Source organism: Nipponia nippon, unplaced genomic scaffold (assembly GCF_047370975.1).
Source record: "Nipponia nippon isolate SJK-2023a ecotype South Korea unplaced genomic scaffold, ASM4737097v1 scaffold_3, whole genome shotgun sequence".
In the NCBI taxonomy this organism is placed as follows: domain Eukaryota; kingdom Metazoa; phylum Chordata; class Aves; order Pelecaniformes; family Threskiornithidae; genus Nipponia; species Nipponia nippon.
This window is the reverse complement of record NW_028262347.1, coordinates 32,043,900-32,067,724: the sequence shown is the minus strand read 5'-3', so window position 1 is coordinate 32,067,724 and position 23,825 is coordinate 32,043,900. Positions and strand designations below refer to the sequence as shown.

General features: G+C 38.7%; 2 protein-coding genes across 6 annotated transcripts; one reads left to right on the top strand and one right to left on the bottom strand.

Annotated features, from left to right (window-relative positions):
• Positions 1–1,303: 1,303 nt before the first annotated feature.
• On the bottom strand, positions 1,304–13,317 carry THAP5 (THAP domain containing 5). 3 transcript variants are annotated; one of them, XM_087765765.1, is made up of 3 exons: positions 9,296–9,451; positions 8,926–9,115; positions 1,349–5,321 (listed from the first exon to the last, which is right to left on the bottom strand). In XM_087765765.1, exons 2-3 carry the CDS (start codon positions 9,067–9,069, stop codon positions 4,356–4,358), a joined length of 1,110 nt encoding a protein of 369 aa, XP_087621891.1. In that variant the 5' UTR covers positions 9,070–9,115; positions 9,296–9,451; the 3' UTR covers positions 1,349–4,355. The 3 variants fall into 3 exon arrangements, with proteins under 3 accessions (XP_087621892.1, XP_087621891.1, XP_087621890.1); XM_087765764.1 differs by lacking the exon at positions 9,296–9,451 and adding an exon at positions 13,105–13,317 and having other exon boundaries at positions 1,358–5,321; XM_087765766.1 differs by lacking the exons at positions 8,926–9,115; positions 9,296–9,451 and adding an exon at positions 6,049–6,242 and having other exon boundaries at positions 1,304–5,321.
• Positions 13,318–13,389: 72 nt separating this feature from the next.
• Positions 13,390–23,237, top strand: DNAJB9 (DnaJ heat shock protein family (Hsp40) member B9). Of its 3 annotated transcripts, none has more exons than XM_087765767.1 (3): positions 13,390–13,534; positions 17,384–17,611; positions 19,406–23,237. In XM_087765767.1, exons 2-3 carry the CDS (start codon positions 17,395–17,397, stop codon positions 19,834–19,836), a joined length of 648 nt encoding a protein of 215 aa, XP_087621893.1. In that variant the 5' UTR covers positions 13,390–13,534; positions 17,384–17,394; the 3' UTR covers positions 19,837–23,237. The 3 variants fall into 3 exon arrangements, with proteins under 3 accessions (XP_087621893.1, XP_087621894.1, XP_087621895.1); XM_087765768.1 differs by lacking the exon at positions 13,390–13,534 and adding an exon at positions 13,580–13,677; XM_087765769.1 differs by lacking the exon at positions 13,390–13,534 and adding an exon at positions 13,881–13,901.
• Positions 23,238–23,825: the final 588 nt, after the last annotated feature.

Sequence of the window (23,825 nt, the reverse complement as noted above, 5' to 3'; positions counted from 1 at the left end):
GCTGACCGATGCCCAGCCCGTCCCTGAGCAGTGATCGCTGCCCCCCTGCCAGCTCCCCCCAGTTTATATACTGAGCATGATGCCACATGGTATGGAGTAGCCCTGTGGCCAGTCTGGGTCAGCTGTCCTGGCTGTGCCCCCTCCCAGCTTCTTGTGCACCAGGCTGAGCATGGGAAGCTGGAAAGTCCTTGACTGGTATAAACACTACTGAGCAACAACTAAAACATCAGTGTGTTCTCAACATTATTCTCATCCTAAATCCAAAACACAGCACTATGCCAGCTACTAGGAAGAAAATTAACTCTATCCCAGATGAAACAAGGACAGTAGACTAGCTTGGGCAAAACAGAAGAGAACAGAGAAAATGAATTAATTATTACAAAGATGGCATTTTGAGTGAGCCCATGTCTGCTGCTGGTTTTTCTAATGTAGGAGCCAAGTGTCAGAGTAGGAGAGAGTTTAAGTGGAAAGGAAGAATAATTACAACTTCACTGCAGTAAAGGAGAGTAAAAAGATATCAAAGACTTCTAATGAGAGATCTAGACAGGCTTCTAACTAATGCTTGTGAAGCATGCAAGAGCGCAGTCAATATTCATACCACTGATGCAAGCAAGTACAGAAGAGAAGTCCCAGATACTTAGGAGTCTGGGAGAAAGAAAAAATCCCCTGTAGCTGGCACTGCATTCAGAATGAGCTAAATAAAACTTCACACTCCGCCTTGTAAAGAAGATGGAAAACCAGGGGAAATGGGCACCAGCTTATTCCAGATGCAACTACACTGCTGGTAGATAACTTTAATAAAATTAGTGGAATTTAAATGAAGATCTAGGAGAAAGCCAAATGACAAATTCCTACAGTAGCCAGTGGACAGTGGAAAAAAAACCACAGCTTAGCATTTCAATAGGTGAACTAAGAAAACAGTCCACATCTGTTAAATCCGTAAACTGTTGAAGTAATTAATTACATCGGTGGAAACAGGCAGTCAAAAGTTTAAAAAAAAAGCTGATGCAAATGCAAAATTATTGAAAATATAAATAAGAACATTTAACTTTGATCGAGATAAGCCTGATATGTTACAGATGATTCAGTGTACTATGATGCTGGGCTGGAACTGCACAAAAGCATGTTCCATTGCATCTCAAGGAATAATATAGCATCTTTGAGAGTCCATAAAGTTTAGTGAAATAAAATTGTGTGCAAAGGCTGTACAGCTTTATGATTAGGAAACACTGAAAAAAACATGTACAAGTAGCATCTAATTCAGTGGGGTGTGGCAATTCCCAACATGGTATTTTTCCTTCCTTGCAATAATTAGCCTGAGTAATTCAGTGTCAGCATATCATTGAAGCAAAGGACCTAGCCATATCTTCCTGTAAGCAACCATAGCCACCTATAACACTAAATATTTTAAAATGAATACAAAATTCTCTGCCCAAAATAATTTATTGGAATCGATTTGCAACAGTCACCGACAAAACACAGCATGGATTCTGGTCTACCTTCAAACTGCTTTGAGGAGTTTCAACCTCTTCATTGCTACAAGACCAGGCCTGAGAAATGCTACATACAAACCCATGCTGTTTCCAGGCAATCTCTGGCTTTTTTTTTTTAAGTTGGTGATGCTGGCTGCTGCAGAAACCATGAACCTGGATGGGATGGACATAGCGAGATGGGATGGACGCACAGAGATGGGATGGACACACTATGATCTGACAGACAGAGAGCAATCACATGTCAAATTTAGAATTAGGAAAAACTGGTAAACTTAAGTCTAATGTTGTAAAGCTTTACTTGAAAACACCAGGTTAATAAACTGTCATATTATTTATTATCTATTGTTAGACACGTCTGCTTAACAGCTGTAATATCCTGCTCAGTAAGAGAGCAGGTGTTACTTTAGGCAACAGTTGGGTAATAGGCTCAGGTGAGAAGTGCTAATTGTAGGCCTTAATAATGGCCTATTTGGCACAAAAAGCTGTGTGTAAAGAAGAAAGGCAGAGGGCCTGTTAATCCACCCTAGGGACGTTGGATCAAATCACCCTATAGCAGGAAAATTTGTAGACTTGGTGACAGGCTTGTAGAGTTACTGCGTTTTTCTGCTATAGTCCCAAGAAAATCCATTAAAAAAGGAAAACTGAGCATTTGTTTTTTCCCAGGTTTAAAGAAATCTATGCCACAAATAACATTCTCAATTTTAATACTGGGAACGGTTAGTAAAGGCAAAAATATACCAGAAATGTAAATACCATGTTAAAAAAAACACATTTTCTTCAGGAATACAACTTTGCTGAGACAACAGCATAAAGTGTTGTAACTTTTTTGCCGTATCTGAGCTCTCCTTGCCATTCAAGACCTACAGTGGACTTTTGAACTGGGTGGCAAGTCTCAAAACATACAGTGTTAGCAGAGGATTTGTACTGACATTCATGAAATCTCTAAAATTGCGAAATCATTTAGCAATTTCATGTAGCTTTTTGTAAATCACTTCGAAAGATCTCTTACTTGATAAAAAATCACAAAATGTGCAGTTCAGAGAGGCTATTTGGACAATGTTCACAAGATTGGACAACGTTCACAAGATTGGACCCTGTACAGCAGCAATGTTTCTAGAGGATACAGGACACCCCTTGTGATTTCAGAGCACACAAGGCAGAACAGGCTTGTTCTTTACAGCACTCTCTAATAAGAGGGAAAAAAATGAGTGTGTCACTGAGTCCCAGTAAATAATTCATCGTATTATAACTTACGATTATCTTCGTTAGGAATTTTCCCAAGCATATCCCGTGCTTAGAGCCTGAGAGAAGTTAACAAGCTGCAGGACAAAACAAGCCTATTACAATGGTTACTGATACAGACTAATCTCTTACATCACTGTGCTTTAGCAAACCAACTTCTAGGAAGCTATGCCGAGTCTCAAAAATATTCTGAAATTTGCCTAGTTTGCAACTTGTTATCTGGTTGGAGGCCAGGTTTGTAATTAGCGTTGCTTGTTCCTCAATTCCTTATGAAAAGATTACCAGAACAGTTTAGAACATGTCTGATAGAGAATACAGGCTGCAAAAGGACCCATTTGCTCCAGTCTTAGACGGAACCGGTGGCAGATGACACACTTTTGAATAAAGGAAAATACATCCAAGTCCCTCAACTAATCTAATCATTGTAGAATTGACTAGACTAGAATGGTTCAGTTGGAAGAAACCTACAACAATCATCTAGTCCAACTACGATGTACAGTTTACACTATATGATCTAGTCTAGTTCACTGTACTAGATTGTACAGTGAACTCTAGATCTAAGGGGTAGCACGCAGACAGAATAAGCAGAAAGTATTTAAGCAAATTAATTTCCCTCAAAATGATTTCTCAGTATCTTTCTACTGTAGTGGTATCCTGTACACTTGAAACAGTTAATAAAATCAATACAGGGGAGCAGATTTTTAGTCTTTTAATTCCATTTCTTGAAGAGTAAGAGAGAGAAAAATCTGGCCAGATTAGAATCATGGCCAGATTCTGGCCAGAATCTGGCCAGATTCTGCTACTTTCACTAGCAATTTGCTCTGCAAAGCATTGTTTTCGCCAGTGTAATATTAAGGGTATACGCATTACCCAGCTATCGATTGTAAGAGGATCAATGCTGAGCAGATAGCACTCACTGGATAGTTAGAGCTTTCCCTTTTACTAACCAGCAAAAATATCACTATTTGAGATGGTTCTTTCCATTTGAGCTGAACCATCCAAAAAAAGAGACAGACCTGTTCATTGTAACAATATTCTTAAAGAATTTTTGTTTCTAGTACTAAATGAAACACCTTTTATTGCAGAAACAATTTTAATAAGGTCAAGTGTACAAAAAACTATCAGAACAAATGTTAGATGAACAGAAGATTAAAGAGTAATTGTGGCCTCACTGGACAATGTGTATTACATACCTCATTACTCATTTGAAAGAGAATTGGGATGCTTTTTAAAAAAAAAAAAACACAAAAGTTTTATAATTGTACATCCTACATGTTTATTCTGTCCACTCTACTGCTGCCCCAAATGCAGGAGTTGCATATTTCAGAGGGGCCTGCAGCTAGAAAGGTTTAACTTATCTTTATTGATTCCATTCATATACTTTTACACAAAACTTCAACAGGTTTTATCTTTTTTAAAGCTTGCTTGCAAGTCATATTTTATAGGCAATTGTGTACCACCTAGCTTTGGTAGTGGTTGATGTAACATTTTAAAGATTATTTGCTATTCACACAATGTGCATTAGATGTTTAAAATACCAAGACTGAAACAAAAGTTAATTTGTCCAAAAGGACAGTCAAAGAGGCTAAAAAGATACTTTAGAACAACTATCGAAAGCCTTTACTGTATCATAGTCACTTCAAGTGTTGTAAAGCAGTTTTCTACAATCTTCAGCTTTTCTTCAGAAAGCAGGTTTTCTTGCTTCAATTGTTCAATAAGAGCTTCTAAGGACCTGAGTCTCTTCAAAGTTTTTATCTCCTGCATTTCAAGTAGAGTTATCTTAGAGTGGAGCTTTGAAATTTTTTGCCAAAGGTGATCTCTGTCTATGTCTTGTTTGCAGTACGAATGTTCAGTTTGTAATACTTCACTTCCCCCGTATGCATTCATATACACAGATTTAACTGTTTCTGTCTCCTCTGTGTCAAGAAACTCTTGCTTAATAGGCAGGAAAGAACTATTTACTATTTCAGGCTTTTCTGGACTCTCAGCTGGCACAATAATAGCAATGACAGATTCTTCACTTCCACTGAACTGTTCAATAGTTTGTGTGACTGTACTCAGTAAAACTGCATTTTCAGTTGTTGGCTGTACTTCAGCAGAGCAGCCTACAACATGAGAGTTAGGATTTTCAATTGCATAGTCAGTAATTGAACCTAAAGCATTTTTCAGTTTCAGAGATGAATTCAAGTAGTCAGGGTCTGTAAATTGTAAGACTGTAGCTGTACAACCTCCTGCATTCTCTACAGAAGTATGAACACTGGTAGCTTCCATGCTCTCGACTGCTGCTGCCATTAAAACAGGATTAGGTTGATGTATATGCTGCTTAGAGGAATTAGCAAGAATGACACTGTCTGCCTGAAAGTCTTCTCTGTTTTGAAGTTGGAGTTTTTGAATTTGTAAAGGTTTACTCAATGCAGTTGAGCAAACTACTACTTTTTCATCTACGTTTTCTGCAATTACAGAATTTTTCTTTGGTGTACAAGGTTCAAGTGATCCAGATGCTTTCTCTGACACTACATTTGCGTTTGTTTCTTCTGGGTCTTCTTTCTTTATCTCTTGTGAGCTGTTCTGAGAAGAATCTTCTTCCTAGAGGAAAAAAAAAAACACAAAACCAACCACCTTGTAACTAGGAGATCACTTGAGAATGAAAAACATTGGGCAAATCTCATTCTATAGCATGGTACTGCATAAGGAGTAATTTAGACAAGCACTGTTTAAAAATTACACCAGACACCTGAAAATTCATGTAAGCGTCTTCCATAACTTTGCTTCAGGTCCTAAATATCAAAATACTATTTTAAAGCTCTAAAGGCAATAATACATTTTTTTTCTTTTTTCAAACTCTAAGGAACTTTGCTGATTTACACGAGTCATAATTTTTAAAGCACTTGAAGAGAAGTGGCTACACAAATCTGTCTAAGACTGGCTAGTATCTCCTATTACCACCTGAAACTTTGTATTAAATATATGTATACTAAATATACACAGTACAAGATTTTTCCTTAAAAATGCAACAAAGTTGTTTTAGAATGATGTAGCAAATTTTTAGTCATGCGGTCCACCCCGAAGAGAATTTAACAACAACAAAAGAATATGAACACAGGCTTGCAGAATAGTGAAACATATTCATGCACAATCACACAGGCTGATTTTAAAACAAGCAATTCAGTTCTGACAATTAAACTTTGCAACACATAAAAATGGAGAACTGTTTTTTGGATTGATAGAAATCTTAGCAGGATATAATTTTAACAGGACTTTAAACGGAAGCTGTTAATGAGACACAATCTGAAGCTTAACGTTTTTCACCCACCTTCTTTTTCCCTTTTTCTTTTTGACGTGAACTACATCCCCACATGATTAGACTTAAGATCAGTATCCAAACAAGCTTTTTAGTATGTCAGTCAGTGAAACAAAAATACACTAATAGTGAGTGTCTTATTTTTTTCTAGTAGGCTTGATTATGAAGAGACCAAGCTGCAGAACTTGTACTCATGTTAGGCCTGTGAACTAAAAAACAAAACCAAAACCACCCAGAACAAACAAAGAGAACAAGAAGCAACTTTAACTTTGCTAACTAGATATAGGCCAGGCAAAAAAAAATGGAGGGGGGGGAGGGGAGGGAAGAACAAAAAGAAGCGGGGAAAAAAAAAAAAAGCGGCCAGGCTGAAAAAACAGATTATGATGGAAAAGACAATTTCAAAGTGTATGTTCATAGAAGTATGTATGTAGTTCGAAGTATCCTAAACACATTAAACTTTGTAATTCGATTTTATATGAAACTTCAGTCTTAAAAGGACTGAAAAATGTATACCAAAGTAGAATTCATTTGGTTACCTTTTTCTTTTTACTGGAACAGGCAGCCCAGGGAAGTGGTTGAGCCCCTATCCCTGGAGGTACTGAAAAGATGGGTAGATGTAGTGCTTAGGGACATGGTTTAGTGGTGGACTTGGCAGTGCTAGGCTTACATTTGGACTTGATGATCTTAAAGGTCTTTTCCAACCTAAACAATTCTACGATTCTATGACCACATCAATCTTAGGGATTTTGAGAGAATGAAGTATTTCCCTCTCTCTGTTCTACCAGCAGCTGAAAAAGACCTTCTCAGACTAAATCTTTTAAATAGACAAATCTCTTATGAAATAAATTAGAGAAATGTCCCCCAAATCCTTGCCTATCAGAGCTGCCATGAAGGCAGAAGGAAAGGCACCAAAACACCTCCCAGGACAGAGCTGCTTGAAGAAAGACCTTTACTTTCATTGAAAAGCTTCCTTGACCATCAGTCCCTGCCCTCACACTCTTGCAACAGTCTTCAAAAGTAAAATCCTTGCAAACTAATGTAGAATGGTGACCAATATTGAAATGCAGGCAACTAATACTGCTCTTGAGACACAATAATTCTTTATTTAGCAGAAGAAATAATACAAAATGTTTCCTAAAGAATCATTAAGCATTTCTAGGAAGATATCCTTCACTTGCTCTCCGTAATACATAAAGCAAGGTGGTGGTGAACAATATGCAAATATTGCAACTCTTCGCTCTCAGTTTTCCAAACCAAGGGCTTATAGACAGTGTTGAAAGGCAGCTTGGCACCTTAGTTTCTTGTTCCTCTACGTTAACTCAGGAACAGGCTAACAAGGGATTTTCCCCCAGAATAAGGAGAGCTCTTTCCCGTATCTTTGTGAATATTTGGTCCATGTGGAAAATGAGGGTTTGGGGCAACTACAGATCCAGTGGCCAAGTCAACAGATATTGCTGATTTGCTGAGGTGGTCACTGACAGGATATGTCTTGATGTTTAGAAAAGTGCAGTCAGAAGCATGAGATTAAAAAAAAAAATAATGTCAGAGAGAGAAGTGTGACCCCAGGAAAGCAAGTTCACAGTATCATGCATATGAAGAACTGGCATCTCTTTTCTTTTGATAGCAGGGAAGTGATGGATACACTGAAAGGCAGCATAGAATATTTTTTTTCCAAACTGGATAAATCTACCTGGGATTTCCCAGATATATATTGCTGATGCAAAAATAATTTAGAGAAACCATGGGTATGTTCTCGGCAACAACCACTGCATAAAAAGTTTGTTACCCTCATAACTCTACTATCCATCTTTGTAGGTATACTATGACTACTCTATGGTCACATGCAAAACAAGAGAGAATGAAGAGGTGGGGAAAATCTGACTTTTCTTTAGGGGGAAATCACATAGTTTATCTGTAATTGCACAGAAGCACAGGGCAGCAAAGCCCAGTTCTAAAGCTAGGGCTTCCCAGCACAGGGAAGCGAGGGATATATTGAAGCGAGGCCAGGGGGGTTGGAAGGAAAAATATTTATTGCTAAGTTATTACTGCCACAAATTGTAAGATTTTCTATTTTTCTATTTGAGAGATTTATCAAGATTGCGTTTCACTCTGGAGTCAAAAGCAGTCTGGACAACACTTGCAGCTATCCAAGAAGACAGAGAACTTAATGACTAAAAATAAATTCTTTTGTAAAATTAATTAGCCACACGTTTCAGTTTCAGCAATTCAGCCTTAATTCCAGTCCTTCCATTTCTCCCACCTCCAACATGATGATCCAGAGGAAGAAAGTTATGTGCCAGAAGAGAATTGGCATAGCTTTGATCAAGATTAAGTGCCTGTGTAGCACAGTATTTTTATGTAACCAATAGTACAACTTGGTGAAAAATAAGATGGAATAGTCTTTGTGGGATATCTTTAGCAGGTAACACTCCTGAGTTCTTAGGTGTTAGAGAGGTTAGGGACAGGAAAGAGAAATGTGTAGTTTGAAACTAATACATTCCAAAGCCAGTATTCATGTATAGTTAATAAAAGGCCTTAAAAGAATATTAAAATATTAATTAAAAGTAATTGTGCAGAAAAAAAATATTTATAATCATAATATTCTCATAGGAAATTTATTTTCCCATGAAAAATTTCCTATAGGAAATGCTTTTGTAATTTCCAGTTAAAAAAGATATTGAACCTCCCGTCAAAGTATGGGAAGTTGTTCTTCCTTTACACTGTGGAATCACACACTCATTTTGTGTCAGTCCTGTTGACAAAGTATTTCGATGGATGGGAATTCTATTTTTAAAATAAAATATGAATATATTACAGATAATTAGGACATCTATATTATATAAATAGTTGGTTAGCTTTGTACAATAAAAAAAGATAGGAATACATTACCTCATCACCTGGGGAAGAGAAAATTGTTGGTACAGCAGTATGTTTCAAGTATCGTATACCCCATCGCACATCAAGGGAATCGGGGGTAAAATGATCACTGCATAGAAGCTGGTGCTTACTTGGAGTCCATGCATCTCGTTTCATATTCCGCAGCCATTTCTCAAGTCTCTCTTTATCATGAAGTGGAAATCTTTTTTAAAGCAGTTGAAAAACAAAAACACAAACAAAAAAAATATTTTTTCTTTCTTTCTTCTTTTCAAATAAAGAATATCTCACTGTTTCTTACAAGGTAGTCTTTCCTTACAACAAAATTAAAATAATCCTTTTTTAAGAATTCTAAATATGAAATGCTAACCAGAATGTCACTTACATGTTAATCCAGTAATTATCCCAATTATTTCTTGTTGGATATTTGCTCCAGAGTTCAGCAGCAGAATTTCTGTTGATTTCTGCTGGCCAAGGGTTTCAGAACCCATGGCCAAGATGTCTTAAAAGGCTTTATCCTGCAACACTTGCTCAGAAAGTAGTTCTGCTGAAGTCAGACGAAAGACTCTAACTTCATTTAAAAAACGTTAGGTCTGGTCCTCACTTTAGAAATAGTATTTGTGGAGCTTTTTTGTTTTATTAGACACAATTAGTCACAAAACCTTTTGGAACTATTTTTTGTTTAACAGAGTACCTCTTGACATATGTCATACTTCAGATTATCTGATAACTTGGAAATGTGAATATTTCCAGTGCAGGATTTAAATTCTGTTCAAAAAGTAAATATACACAAATGCAAAACATTTCTATATTTTGTGTTTCAGCAATTAAGCTTTCTTACAGCATTGAGAGCCCACAAAATATTATGTAATCCATAAATAACTCTTCAATCACCTAACCTACTTGAAAAGGAAAACGAAGAGTGTATACGTTCATAGAAAAAAAATAAACCAATATTGAAAATATATGCAAACGGTCAGGCAAATTACCTGGGAAAGAGAACTAAATCAAAAGAACGTGGGTGAAGATATGGAATTTACTTAATGAATCATGATACACAAATTAAGGGGAAATGAAAGGCCCATTATGATGCACGCACAGTCAAGAAGTTATGGTAATGGCATTGTGAACATTCAGACCACTCGGCTCTCATCTCTTACCAGACAGATACCAGGGTATTTGAAATGTGCTTACAGATTTCTCTGGTGCATATCAAGTTTCTTTCAACTCTAGCATATAACCACATAAGATACATAAACCATAACTTGAATTCTGAGCACTGTTAAATGACTCCTGTTAAGAAAGCAATATTCCTTAGAACTATGAACAATAATAATTAAAAAAAAAAATCTCCGCTTTTGGGTATATGAAACTGTAAGAGATAGATTCATGTGGTCATTAAACCTGACCTGATCATAACTGTAGGATGTAAAAACTATTAGCTGTTAGCAGTATGACGGACAACAGAAACATCCAGATGTGAACAAGTGCCTACAGACTCTTTACAAGAGCCACTTTTTTTTACTCCCTAAATAGAAATGGAGCATTCCTAACTCCATTTCTCTTCCCTTAGCTCTTTTTTTCCTTTTAATTAACAATCAGTTCTTTTGGTAATCTTTATTACCATCTGTTAATGGAAATTCAATGCACAAAAAATTTGGTTCTGCAGTGAGGTATTCCCACACAACAGAAGCTGGGGAGAGAGCCTGGAGTGCCCAGTGTCACCTGAATGCCACGAATGACACCAGTCAGTTGGGCTACTTCTTGGCAAACCCTAGATCCCACCCTCAAACCCCTGAAGCTGCAGGTTTCCCCCAAAAGCCGCACATGGCAATGACTCACTTATGCAGGCCCAGAGTGTTCCAAAACTGCAAACTTAGCTGATTTTGAGAGAAAGATACCTGAGATTGACAGGATAAATGTGCATGTCTTCACCCCTTCCCCAATCTTTTGAATTTGCTGCCATTTAAGTTTTGAAGTTACCAAGGGAACAGAGCAAGCTTTTGATGCATCTGGCTCTGAGTGCCTGCACAAATGCAAGGAATAATGCTAGCAAGAACAGAATAATCTCTCAAGGACAGGTTAGACGTTCAGCCTTTTCAAATCCTGCCTACTTAGTTTGTGTACACCCAATAGCAGCATTAGATATACTACACAGCACGCCCCATGAGTAACAGAGCTTAGCCTGGGATGTTACTACGTAGTTCCAAAGAAGGCTCTCGGTAAGAGGATGACTTCTTTCAATTGAAGGTCATGTCACCAATTGCACCCTCTCCAAGAAGGGCTTGAGAACATTTGCCTCCACTGCCGTTACCCTTGCAACACAGTACTCGCTGCTCCCCACAGTCAGACTGCTTCGGACAGGAAACAAAATAATCTGCAGTGAAAGACAATGTCTGGTAGGGAAATTTATTATTTTAGCTTAAGGGCAACTTTGCCAAAACCTGCTCCTGCTCTCAATACCCCCTTACACATCATCACAATCTGTTCTCTGGTGTAAACGAAACACAAAAAAAGGAAAATGGCAAGAGGAAGTGAACAGAATTTATTCAGGAGCTGCCACTACTGCACAAGTCAGAGAGATGAAGAAATAAAACAAAGAAAGGCAGTTAGGCCAGCTGAGATTATGTCACAGTTAAAAAGTTCAGAGGGGGCTCAGACCCAAAACCACAGAGCAGCAGAGGACTTCCTTGGGGTGGTAAGAAGCAAGGAAATAAAACTTGCAATTCACATCAGTAGCAGCTGATAATGTAGGGCAAGAGATCTCTATAAATCACATCTCATAGGACCATGATACTCGTAATGCAGCACAATTCAATGGCTAGATAAAACAGCTGTGTTTTGGCAATCATCTTTATACTGATGCCATACATTTGAATATAAATATGTATCAGCACTAAAACTTGTTTTGATCGTCCATGTGGCACTCACATTCTCTAAAGCAATAGAAATAATTTATTTCCCCTCATTTTCACGATTGTTTTATGATGAATCACATATTAAGAGACATGCCGGGAAAAGGAGCTTTCCTTCAATTTAAACTAAAATCCCTTTCAGAGCAGCTTTCCTGTGGGTCTTCCTACATAGCCTTCCTGATCTTGGGATAACAATGAATACTCAGCAACTGAAACAAACTGCCAACTTAGTGTGAGGTACAAATTTTACCAAAACAGATTTTGAGGCTAGTTGTGAAATTTATTTTTCAAATCTTTCTTAAATGCTACAAAATTTCTTCTGTTGACAAATGCTTATCATACTTTTATTCAACAGAAATGCATTAATATTTAGTTACGTGCACTGTGCCCCTCTCAGGGTTGAGAAACACTGGTTTTAACTCACCACTCTGGGAATCAACAGCCACGTAACCGCAACAGTACAGAGGTTACTGTGGGCCTGGGACGGTGATTAATCAATCAGGTGGCCGGATAGTACTATACAGCTGCCATAAACTGTTTTTTGGCAACGAAGCCCGTTAGCTTCCTGCTAGCTCGGCTACCTCCAAACAAAACAGCAATGCCTCTGTTTGCAGTGCAGGCAAGATAATAATTCTAGTGGCAATATTTAATTTTAAAGAGTCAATGTATGTTTACTTTCCGGCTCTGTTAGGCCCTCCGCTAAGCTTGCGAGCTGTCAGGTGCAGGATACTCGGCTCCTTCACCATTAAGCCAATGCCCCCGCTAACGCCTGCCCTGCTGGAACACCCCTTCCACAAAGGTTACCCCTCCCACGCTTAAAAACACCGGGGTAACCTGTGCTGCTTAGCTCTAACAGCTACAGAACCTCATGACTATAAGAGCAGATTTTATTTTTTAGCCGATCTCTTTGATTTTCACCTCATGAATCCTCTGCACCTCTTCGAGAGCCCTTCGGCCCTGATGCACCTCCTACCCCCTAAGCAAGTACCCTCCGTCTTCGCGGGGGGGGGTGATTAAATATTCAGCCTGTCCGCTCTTTTTCCCTACACCTTTCCCCCCCAGAGATGACAGCGTTATTCCCCTCTAGCCACTGGGGACTAGGCAGGGTTCAAAGGCGGCTCCCAGCCCCTAAAGTTAGTTTCTCGGCCGTTTACCCCCCACCCCCGGCTCCTGAGGGGCCTCGGCGGGCCTCGCCTCACTCGGGGTTGGCCCCTCTGGCGTTCGCCATCCCCGGGGCCAGCCCTCACCCAGACCCTACCCGCCATCCCCTGCCACTCACGGGTAGAAGCTCAGCTTGCGCTGGTCCCTGGAGCTTTGGCCCCCTCGGTTCTTGCAGCAGGACGCGGCACAGTACCGCGGCATGGCGGAGCGGAACGCACCGGCCGCGGGGAGGAACCATCGGCGCAGCGGCAGCGGGGGCCCGGGGGGCGGGAGTCACGGGGACAACGTCCGCCTCCTCCACCTCCCACCGCCCCTCGCGTCAGGGGGAGAAGCCCCGCCCAGTAGCGGCGGCTGCAGCGGTGGCCGTCCGCGTGCGCCGCGTCACGTGGGGCCGAGCGGCCAATGGCGGAGCGCTTCGTGTTGGAACCGCTGTCGGGGGGCGGGGGGACGGCCTGCGCGAGCGCTGGCGGCGGTTGGGCGGGAGCGGCGCGCGGGGCGCTGAGGGGCAGCGGCCTCTGTGCTGGCGGCGGCGGCAAGCGAGGGCTGAGGTGAGGGGCGCGGCGGGACCGGGCCTTCCCCCGACGGGGAGGAAGGCGGTAGCGAAGGGCCTGAGCCGCTGTGGAAGGGCTGGGGGAAGGCGGAGGGATGCTGAGGTAGCTGGAGGGAAGGCGGCCGCGGAGGGTCCGGAGAGGTTAGGGGGCGCTGGGGGAGGGGGACTGAGGGTGGTGTGGGAAATGGGGGACACTGGGACTCGGTCTGGTGGATTTATTTGCTGTTTGGGCCCCTCTGGGCTCTCACTTCTCGCTAGGCCTATCTGCTGTGGTCTTTACCAAGCCTGTCCGACTTGGAGGTGGGACAGCGTCGCTCAGTGTCGCCGGTATCATCTGCCGACCTCTGCCTCGGCCTTGCTTTGTGGTAGGGCTCTAGCGAGGTTCATTAGGGATCTGGTTAAGGAGGGTGATGCCAGGGAAGGCTCTGTCTCGTTTCCCTATTCTCTAGAGCAAGATTCAGGTGCGTTCTCCTGGATTTGCTTTCCAGTCAGTATAGGAGAGGCCAAGAAAAGTACAAGCCCCGGAATTTGACAGATTTTTCTGTAGCTGCTTGTGGACTAGGAGACTTGCTTACTCATCGTGTTAGCCCTGGTATGAGAACCAGTGGAAAACTTTGGTAACTTTCTCACTACTAATAAATGGTTTGCAAAAATAATTGTATGACATCAGGATTCCACTGGATAGTGCATCACAATTCATGTAATCAGAGCAGTAGTGATGCTGTGGATTTTCTGAGTATGTGAGACTTCGTGAATATAAGCATTTACCTGAGATCTTTGCTAATGACTTTCAAAGAGGGATGGAATAGGGCATTTGCATTGCAAGATGGAAGTAGCTCCTTATTTTCTATATATGACAGATTTTATTCCACGTACATCGCTGTTAAATGTCACTTCATCGTGTAGCTGTTGATAAATGTTGATAAACTGATAGAGACCTGATTGTTATCACCTCTATAATACTTTTGATAGACATTAGGCAGTATACTTCTTATACCAAGCTTAATAGTAGTTGAGATCTGTAACTACTTATCCAACAGAGTTAAATAGTTAATCTGTGTTAATAAAATCTCTAACTTTATTGCTAGATGTACCCAAATAAAATGTAGTTCTTCATAATTGCTAGGAGAGGACTGCTTTGTGGCGTGAGCTTAATGTCAAGAAGTATACAGAACTTAACGAATTCTGGAATGTGTTTTAAGTAACTACTGTGCATAGTGAAATTGGAAAGTGAAACCTATCTGTCCCTTTTCGAATGAGAAACTGAGGGAGAAGAGACATAAGCAGAATAAGTGTTTAAAAGAGACTTTGTTTTGAAAGGGATTGTAAAAATAGTTAGGGATGGTAGGGCGGAGGTCAGGCATTTAACATCTTAGTTAACAGTAGCAACGCTAAGATGCTGAGAGTATATAAAATAGGTATTTTCTGCAAAGCAAATTCAATAATTGATGGTAGTGTCTAAATATAAGACTTACTATGTCTTTGTGATAACCTTATAAGTTTAAAATGCTGCTTTTATTGGAGTTTCATTTGTACTTGATTTTCATTTATGCTTAATTTTATCCGTATATTTGAGTTTCAGTGAGTTGTGCAAGGGCAGCATTAAATCTGTCTACATTATTTAAAAAAATAGCGAAACTTAAGTACTGATTTTTTTTTTTTTAATATGCTTTGGAAATCTAGATAAAACTAGGGGTAGTATAACATAGAACTGCACTAACGAAATCCTAATGGAAAACTGTAGAAAAAGGAAAACTTAGGTGTAATTCATTATCAAGAATAATAGAAGTTGAGATAGAGAGAGCAGAAAACTTTAAAGGAGTGACTTGATGACAGGCTGTGATGAGCTTGGGAGTTATAAAAGAGGATTTGGCTCTTAATGAAGGACATAAACTGCTCTTTTTAGTGTTTAATAGTAGAAGCAGGGAGGTTAGCCTTAAGAGAATGCAGCAGGTGTTTATACAAGCACGATGCAGGTATGGGGAAGTGAAGTAAAATAAAAACAATCTCACCTTTGAGATGAAGACGTGAATTTGTATCTATAAAGCACAAACAGGAAGAAAGCCCCAAAAGTGTGTACATGTGTGAAGTTCTTAGTACCCGAGTGGCAAAGTTTCAGGTTAGTGAAGTGGTGAGAGAAAATACATGGAAAAGCCTTGGAAAGGCTCGTACTAAAAATTTGTCTGGTATCATGCATGAATAATACTGGAAAGAACTGTCCATTTGGTATCCAAGTACACTGATCAAAATACAATTTGTTTCAACTGCTGCTCCTTAACACTTGATATCATGCAGGCTGCTAGCCAAATGAATGCTTAAGAGGGCATGGGTACGTTAATCTTAAGAGCTTTTTGCTCTTGCCTCACAACATTCATTTTAGCCCTCTGACTTAGCTATTAGAAATGGTATTTTTTTCCATTTTTGGTGCTTGGGTGTTAATTTACTTCAGAGGGTATGGACTTTCTATTAAAGGCTTAGTTGTCTTGTGTACCTGATATTCAAAGGTTTTGAACTCTGCGTGACAAATGTTTGGGCCACATACCATCTAGAAGTATTCTAACTTTAATGGTACTGTCACTGTAAGGTTAGTTTGTTCAACTTTCAGGAAAGTAATACCATTTATCTCTTTGAGTTGTACTTACGGTACACTCAAATAAGTGTAATCTGGTGAGGAGATGTGTTATTTCTAGCATGTTCAGGGCCTTGCACATCCTGCTGGTTAGGTGACAGCCAGCATTCTGTCTTTGAACATTCACGTTTCTATACGCTGTGTGTTAAATATAATATGCACAGGCCTTGGAAAATCATTTGATCTCTTCTGGTAGGAAGAGCTCACCCTGCCCTTCATAAAAATCATGAAAGATCATGTGGCTACGTGGAACTGATTTTTTTTTTTTATGATTTATTTATGCCACAGCTTTTTCCCTGAGTTCTAGCATCAGTTTGTTTTAAAATAAAACTTTCTGACAAATACATTGCTGCAAAAAATGGTTACAACTTTTAATGATTGTTGAAGCTGCTTGTCTTGTATAGAAGACTTCTTTTTTGAGTTCAGTTCAGACATTGAGAGTTTCATATGTAAACCTTTATATGCAGTGGTATTTATCAGATGAATTCTTTGATATCAAAGATGTGGTAGGTGTTTTTATTTATAATACAATCTAATATGAAAGTAAGCTAAGCCCAGCCCATTGTAAAGTAAAGGAAAATGTGCCCTACTTGACTGAACTCTGTACTCTAAATGAGTGTTTTACTCTTTATCATGTTCTCCTTAGGTCAGTTAAATGACCTTCTGGAGCTGAGCATGAGTGTCTAACGGTCTTGTCTTCCTGCACCTCACAGTCGATCGCTAGGCCAGTTGTGTTTTCAGGCTCTTATTGTTGCACAAGCTAATCAGTGAATTCGTCTTGCAGTATTGAGTGGGTGTTTGCAACCCGTGCTTCATTTAGAGCTGCTGTGTTTATGGTCCTAGAACTCAAGGATTAGTTTAAAGCTAGTTCAGGTATGCCAGCGTGAACTGTTTGATACAGTGAAACATATTGTATATTTACTTCAACAGCTCTGTGGGAGAATGTACAGTTAAGCATGTAAAACAAAGATGAACACCAAAGCATGCTTGTGATGCACATGAAATGTGAATTTGCAGTATTTTCATTTACATATTCTGTGATTGTGAAACTAGGGGAATGGAATTTGTTGACACGAGTGAAACAAAGTGCTTACATGTCTGTCACTGAGTGAGTCCTGAAACATACAGGTCTTCCTCTTTCAGCTTATAGTTGTACCTTTAAGTTCTTGTGGAACCTGAAATAACTTGTTCTTCAAGTATATTTCTTTTTCTTTCTAGGAACCAGAGAAATGGCAACTACGCAATCTGTCTTCACATTTGCTCTCTGTATTTTAATGATAACTGAGTTAATACTGGCTACAGAGAGCTATTATGATATCTTAGGAGTTCCAAAGAATGCATCTGACCGCCAGATCAAGAAGGCGTTTCACAAGCTGGCTATGAAATACCACCCAGACAAAAATAAGAGTCCTGGTGCAGAAGCAAAATTTAGAGAAATTGCTGAAGGTAATATGTGCTAACCTTAGTCTTAATTCAATACATGGCTTATATCTGTGAGCAAATGGGGTAACTTAAGTATACTCTGTTTTTACTGAATAAGAGGTAAAAAGATTTTTTTTTAATTCTACTTCTGTGGTGTCCAATGTCCAATATCCATATCTGACTTGTTTCTGTGTTCTTGTACATAGGCAGAACACAGGGATCTTTTACACAGTTTATGCTTTCCTACTTATTGGGCTTCTTGGCTTATGCCTTTTGTCACAAAAATACTTGGCAGTAGGACAACTTTAGCCCTAGAAGGTTAATTCTTATCTTTTGATCTGTCTAGTAAGATCCAGCTTAGGATTACTAGGGCTTCAGGGGGACCTAACAGCAACCTTCCAGTAACTGTGGGGAGATTATCAAAAACACAAGGCAAGGTGCTTCAGTGGTTCATGGTGGGAGTACAAGAGACAACGGGTGCAAAACGTTCAGAGTTGGTATAAGGAAAAACTTTTTCACCTTGAGGATAAGCCAGTGTTGGGACAGATTGCTTAGAGAGGTTGTGCAGTCTCCATCCTTGGAGATTTTTCAGGAGCGAGTGGATAAAGCCCTGAGTAACCCAGTCTGATGTCATAACTGACCCTACTTTGAGCAGGAGGTTAGACTAGAGACCTGAGGTCACTTCCAACCTGAATTATCCTGTAATCCTAGGAATATACCATTCATAACTGTTCTGTGATAAGATATAATGATGGAAGCACATAATCAAGAATAGAAAAAGGCTTGCTGAAAAATGAGGTGTTCCCACTTCTGCTCCCCTTAGACTCTATTATAACATCCATCTATTTGTGTAGTTCTCCTAACTAAGCTAATAAGAGATTTCTGGGTTTTACCTTCTTGTTTGCAGAAAAGTTCTTTTGAAAGAAAGGTAGTTATTAATATAGTGAGAGAGAGGGACAGTCTTGTTAGATACTTGCTGCAGTTGTTACCACCTATTGCAGAAGGAATTGGGAACTCTTAAGTTTAAGTGTTGAAGTATACAGAATAGTTGCAAGCCTTTGACAGATAAGAAAATGGAAGTGTTTAAAATACTTAATATTATCAGAATGGGAATACTATCTGTCAGAGTTTCTGCCTTGGAACACCAGTAGCTGTAGTTCTGGACCAAAGATTGGATGGAAACCTAATTCCATTTCAGGTATATCCAATGACAAAATCCAGGTTTATTGCTGGACTTTTGAGAAATTGAGAATTTGAAGATAGGGGAAATTCATTACCTTTATTTTATCTCTTTGAATGTTTATCTTGTTGCTTAGTTGTAACTGCAGTGTAGAACTTGCCGGCTGGCTGGCAAGTAGTTTTGCAGACATTGCACTGTGTTTCTGTGATAGGAAAGCAGCAGGCAGTGCACTTTGTTAGGCAGAGCTCCTAACTCATCCTCTCTCCTTCAGTCTTTCTGATCACCACGTGTCATTGGTATTTTCTTTCAAATACAAACACTAATCTTTATTGCTAGTTGAACTAAGTTGTATTATATGAATTTTAAATTTTGAGGCTATAATCTATCCTCATAGTATAGCTATATTTGTTATTATAAAAAAATTTATTTTGGAACAGCTTATTTTGTATTGGAGAAAATTAAACAAATGTTGAGCTTGATTGGGTATGCGTGTTGAATAAAAGTCTTGCTTGAAGTTTGTCCTGTTGAGAGAGTAGGAGAAAGCTGTTCTTTGTATTTGTGTATTTTTATTTTCTTTTTTTAAAATGGGAATGGAAATAAACTTTTTAAACTTTTTTTTTTTTTTTAAATGGAAATAGCATATGAAACATTATCAGATGAGAATAAACGAAGAGAATATGATCAGTTTGTCCATCGTGAAGGACAAGGAAATAATGGAAGCCCATTCCATCAGTCATTCAATTTCAACTTTGACGATCTGTTCAAAGACTTTGACCTCTTTAGTCAAAACTCACGGTCAAAAAAGCACTTTGAAAATCACTTCCGAAGTCATCGGGAAGCTCACAATCGGCAAAGACGTTCTTTCCAAGAGTTCTCCTTTGGAGGTGGACTGTTTGACGATGTGTTTGAAAATATGGAAAAAATGTTTTCGTTTAGTGACTTTGAAAATGCACACCGACATGCAGTGCGAACTGATACCAGGTTTCATGGATCCAGCAAGCACTGTAGAACTGTGACTCAGAGACGAGGAAACATGGTTACCACATATACAGACTGTTCTGGACAATAACGTTTTCTTTCTTTTCATCTCTTTTCTTCTTCTTTCAACACCTTCATAATCTTTCTTGGTTTTGTGCTAACATGGAAAAAATTATTTGAACTGTTTGTTCTAAAAAACACTTAACTGCTATAAAGAAATTGTAGGTGAAACTAATATTCAGAATAGAAACAACATGCATTTGGGAAGTAGATGTCTCAGTAACTACTTAGAATTGGAGAGAAATAATCTCATGTGACAGCAGAAAATGCATGTATTTCAGTTTAGTAAACACTTTCCATAAATTTGAACTTCAACACAAGATATATATTTTTAATTTCAGAAACATAGTATTTTTTCATATGTCAGTTCAGGACTGTTTGAGTTACTGGTGCATGGATTGCAGCAGAGGAGATACTTTAATTTTGAAGTGCTGCTTTTTTTATCATGTCTTTTCAAGTTTTCATTTGCAGTTTTTACCTGATATGGACTTCTTGTGCAAATTTGATAACTTACACAAAATAGCAGCAGAAATATGACTTACTTGGGCCTTTGTTACTCTGTCCAGCATTGCAAATGTATTAATAATAAAAGACTTTTTAAAGTTGGAAAATAACAAGAGGGAATATGTTAAGATTGTGCTTCACCTAGGAGAGTGATGTAGGAATACCTTTTATTTCCAAACAGCCTTTCATTGGCCTGAAAAGATTTTATGATTTGAATAACCCTTGACTTATTTAAGGGATATTTATGTAAGTAAGCTTGTGTGCACACCAGATATCTTTTCTTCCTTCCAAAATACAAACATCTCTTTAACAAGGTTTGGAAGAGCACACTGAAAACACTCTTGTTTTGTGCTTATTATGTTACCACGTGTGCAATGTAGTTTCCGTAGCTCAGCTTATTGAACTTAAATACTCCTCTGTGCTCTTGTGAACTTAAACAAGATAAGCTTACCTACAGATTCCCAGAGTTTCTGGAAGGGTCAAAATAAAAAATAGATAGATTGTGTTTAGATTGACAGATTTATTACCTGTCAGCAGGAATTTTTCAGCGTTATGATTTGAAAGGTAAATTCTTAGTATAAATACAAAGTAAAAATGAAAATCACAATTGTTGTATTCATCTAATGCCTTGTGGTGCTGGAATCTGATGTCAAGGACAGTGCTAACAGGTATTAATTTCAGCACCATGGAAATCCATAACCAGTCTAAACTATTTAAAACTAAAAAAACCCCAAAAAAAACCCCAACCCCAAAACCCCCAAACAAAACAAAAAACCCACAACAAAACCCCTGAATATTTTAACTGATGTCAGTCCAAAAGTTCTGTTTTATTTCTTAACTAGTAATACAGGTTTAGTATATTGAATTGGTTCCCCTTAATAAGATTGCTGTCACCCATGTATTGCTGTCCCTTTAGAACTGTGAGATAAGAATTTACCTTTTAGATTGATTGCATGAGCAAAATGAGCATTTTAAACAGCAGTGTTCTAAATGAGCTTTGAGTTCGTAAAATCTTTCTCAAAAGAGATTTAAACCTTCGCTTCTCGGATGGATATTGAAAGCTGCCTACTTGCTAAGTAACTTTAACCTTCCCCTCAAGGGTACGTATTATTGCTTGTTCAGTTTTCATTCACTAAACACTTGGAATGGATTGTTGCATTATATTAAGTGCTTTTCCTTTTCCATGTTCTTCTTTATTTATTAATAGACTAATACCTCATATATGGTCTTTATAAAAAGCCAGTAATTTGTGCAACATTATCGGAATGTGCAATATTCTTATAGTAGGAAAAGTGCTGGAGTGAGTGTGTTTTGTGTTATTTCCACCCTTTTTCTGTGTAAGTAGAGATTTTTAGTTTCTTCTGTATAATTAATATATGATTCAACCAAAAGTTGTAATTCATGTAGATTGCTGCTTTTTTTTTCTTTAATATATCCTATAATAATATCCATCAGTCCTGTGCATGACTCATATTATCTGCCTGATTCATATTGTATGGGCATCCAAATGAACAAATTATTAACTAAAAGTTCTGAATTACTTTCTCTCACAAATAGCAAGTTTTTTAGAGGGCATTTCTGTATGCATTTGAGGAGAATTGTTCACACTGATAAGACTTTGGAAGGATGTGGCCTTTAGTATTAAATATAAGAGAGTATTATTGAATGTCCTTTAGGGATGGTGACCGCTGGAACTTAGAGGTGGGAGGCAACTCTAGAAGCAGGATGCAAAGGTAAAATGTTGATGCCTTTCTTAGTCTAGTTGATATTTTTTAATTAAAAAAAAAAATTTGGAAACAGCAGAATGAGCAGTTCTTAAGCATGGGACAAGGAATATTTAAAGTTCCTACTAGAACCAAACCGTTGATTTCTCCAAATGAGTTTTTCTCCAGTTATGAACTTGAGTCCATTCCCTAATCCTGAATTAGAGGAATAAAAGCTAAAATGAACACTGTAAATTGTAGGAAACACAGCCACCCCCAGAATTTGAGTCTCTTTTAAGTGACTGTATGAATTCACCGTCTTTCAGCATAAGCTTTTAGGTGAAAATCAAGGGTCCTTGGCTGCTTCTAGGTTAGCTTCCCCTCTTTAAGGATGCTCCAGACTTTATTCGTACAAAGTGTACTTGTTTTCCTTAACTCTTTAAAGTCAAAGTATGAAACTGATAATAAAACGATAGAGTTGTTAGTTTTCTAGCTAATAGTACCTTAAAAAGACTTCTGCCTAGTCTATTTTTATCTGCTTCCATATTAGTTCTCTTAATTACTGGTCATAGGAAAACCAACAAATACTTCCTATTATTCCTGTGGCTTCTCAAAGTGACCTTTCTGCTTGTTCTGGTTGTTTATCCAAGGTAAAATGAAAAGGAGAGCTTGTCACTAGTATCGCAGAGCCTAGTGTATTCTTATCTATAAGACTTTCTGTGATGGGTATGCTTTGAATAGGCTTCAGCTGAAGAAATTCAGGCAGGCTTTCCCCAGCCAGCAGCTTCAGTTCCATGGCTGTCAGAACACGAGCTTGCAAAACATGTTGTGCTTCTCACTTATTCAGAGCTCTTGCATGTTCTTTTCCTATTTATAGTGGTTGCTTAATGACAGGCTCTCTAGCGGAAGTCCTGATATAACCTTATGCCACCCCTGACCTGAGAAGTTTCTTAAGTGCCATCTTTGATCTCCATATCTTGTGAAAAGATCCAGCAAAACCCTATTTTTTTGTTGTGTGAAGGTGAAAAATACAATTAACAATTTTTTGAAAGGCATTTATGCATATGTAACTCCAAGTGGTTGAGTTCCTAAAACCTTGCAAAAAAAATAGTGTTTTTTAATGTTTGTTTTTTTCCCCATTATACTTGTGAAACACAGTATCTAGTGGAGATGAAAGTACTGTAAACTTAATTAGGGTGCCATTACATTAAAGGTGTGAAAATTGTTTGTGTATGAAGTCTTTTTTTTTTCCTTTTTTTTTCTGTTCTTCAAGATGTAGATGGAAGCCGGATTCAAGTGGGTCGTGTGGCACTTGTGTTTTATGAAACATTTGGACCACTACGTTTTCCCTGAATGGCATGACGGGCTTGGCAGGGAGAAGGGAGTGGGGTTGAAAGAAATTGACTTAATTTTACCTGGTCTGTTTTTCTTAGAGATGCTGAGAATTGTTTGGAGTTTAGGTACTATGCCTGTAAACTAAGCAGACAAAAAAGCCTGTGCAGAAGAGCCTTTTGCAAAACCAAATTTTGAGGACTAAACGTGTTGGAGACAATGGAAGATCTGTGTTATATTTTTATGCTGAGGGGGTGTGGGTTTTTTTAAATTATCTGTAAATTGAAAATTCCCATCGGGGTGTCTGTTGGACTTGAAACAAAAGCCTTGTGTAGAGTACCTTGACTGTGCTGTGTATGGGGCTCATTTCAGAGTAAAATGCTCTTCAGAGGATCATTTGGCTCTGGTGGCTGGCGTGGTTGGGCGTGACAGGTCTGCCCTTGGGTGGTGATTCATACAGCTGTGCTGCTGACTTCTGTAG

Coding starts and splice junctions, on each gene's coding strand:
- THAP5 (XM_087765764.1), bottom strand. CDS start 13,187: ATGCCGCGGTACTGTGCCGCGTCCTGCTGCAAGAACCGAGGGGGCCAA. Junction 9,116..13,104: donor CGCAAGCTGAGCTTCTACCC/GTGAGTGGCAGG, acceptor GCTTTAAAAAAG/ATTTCCACTTCATGATAAAG. Junction 5,322..8,925: donor TCTCTTCCCCAGGTGATGAG/GTAATGTATTCC, acceptor TTTTTCCTCTAG/GAAGAAGATTCTTCTCAGAA.
- DNAJB9 (XM_087765767.1), top strand. CDS start 17,395: ATGGCAACTACGCAATCTGTCTTCACATTTGCTCTCTGTATTTTAATG. Junction 17,612..19,405: donor ATTTAGAGAAATTGCTGAAG/GTAATATGTGCT, acceptor AAATGGAAATAG/CATATGAAACATTATCAGAT.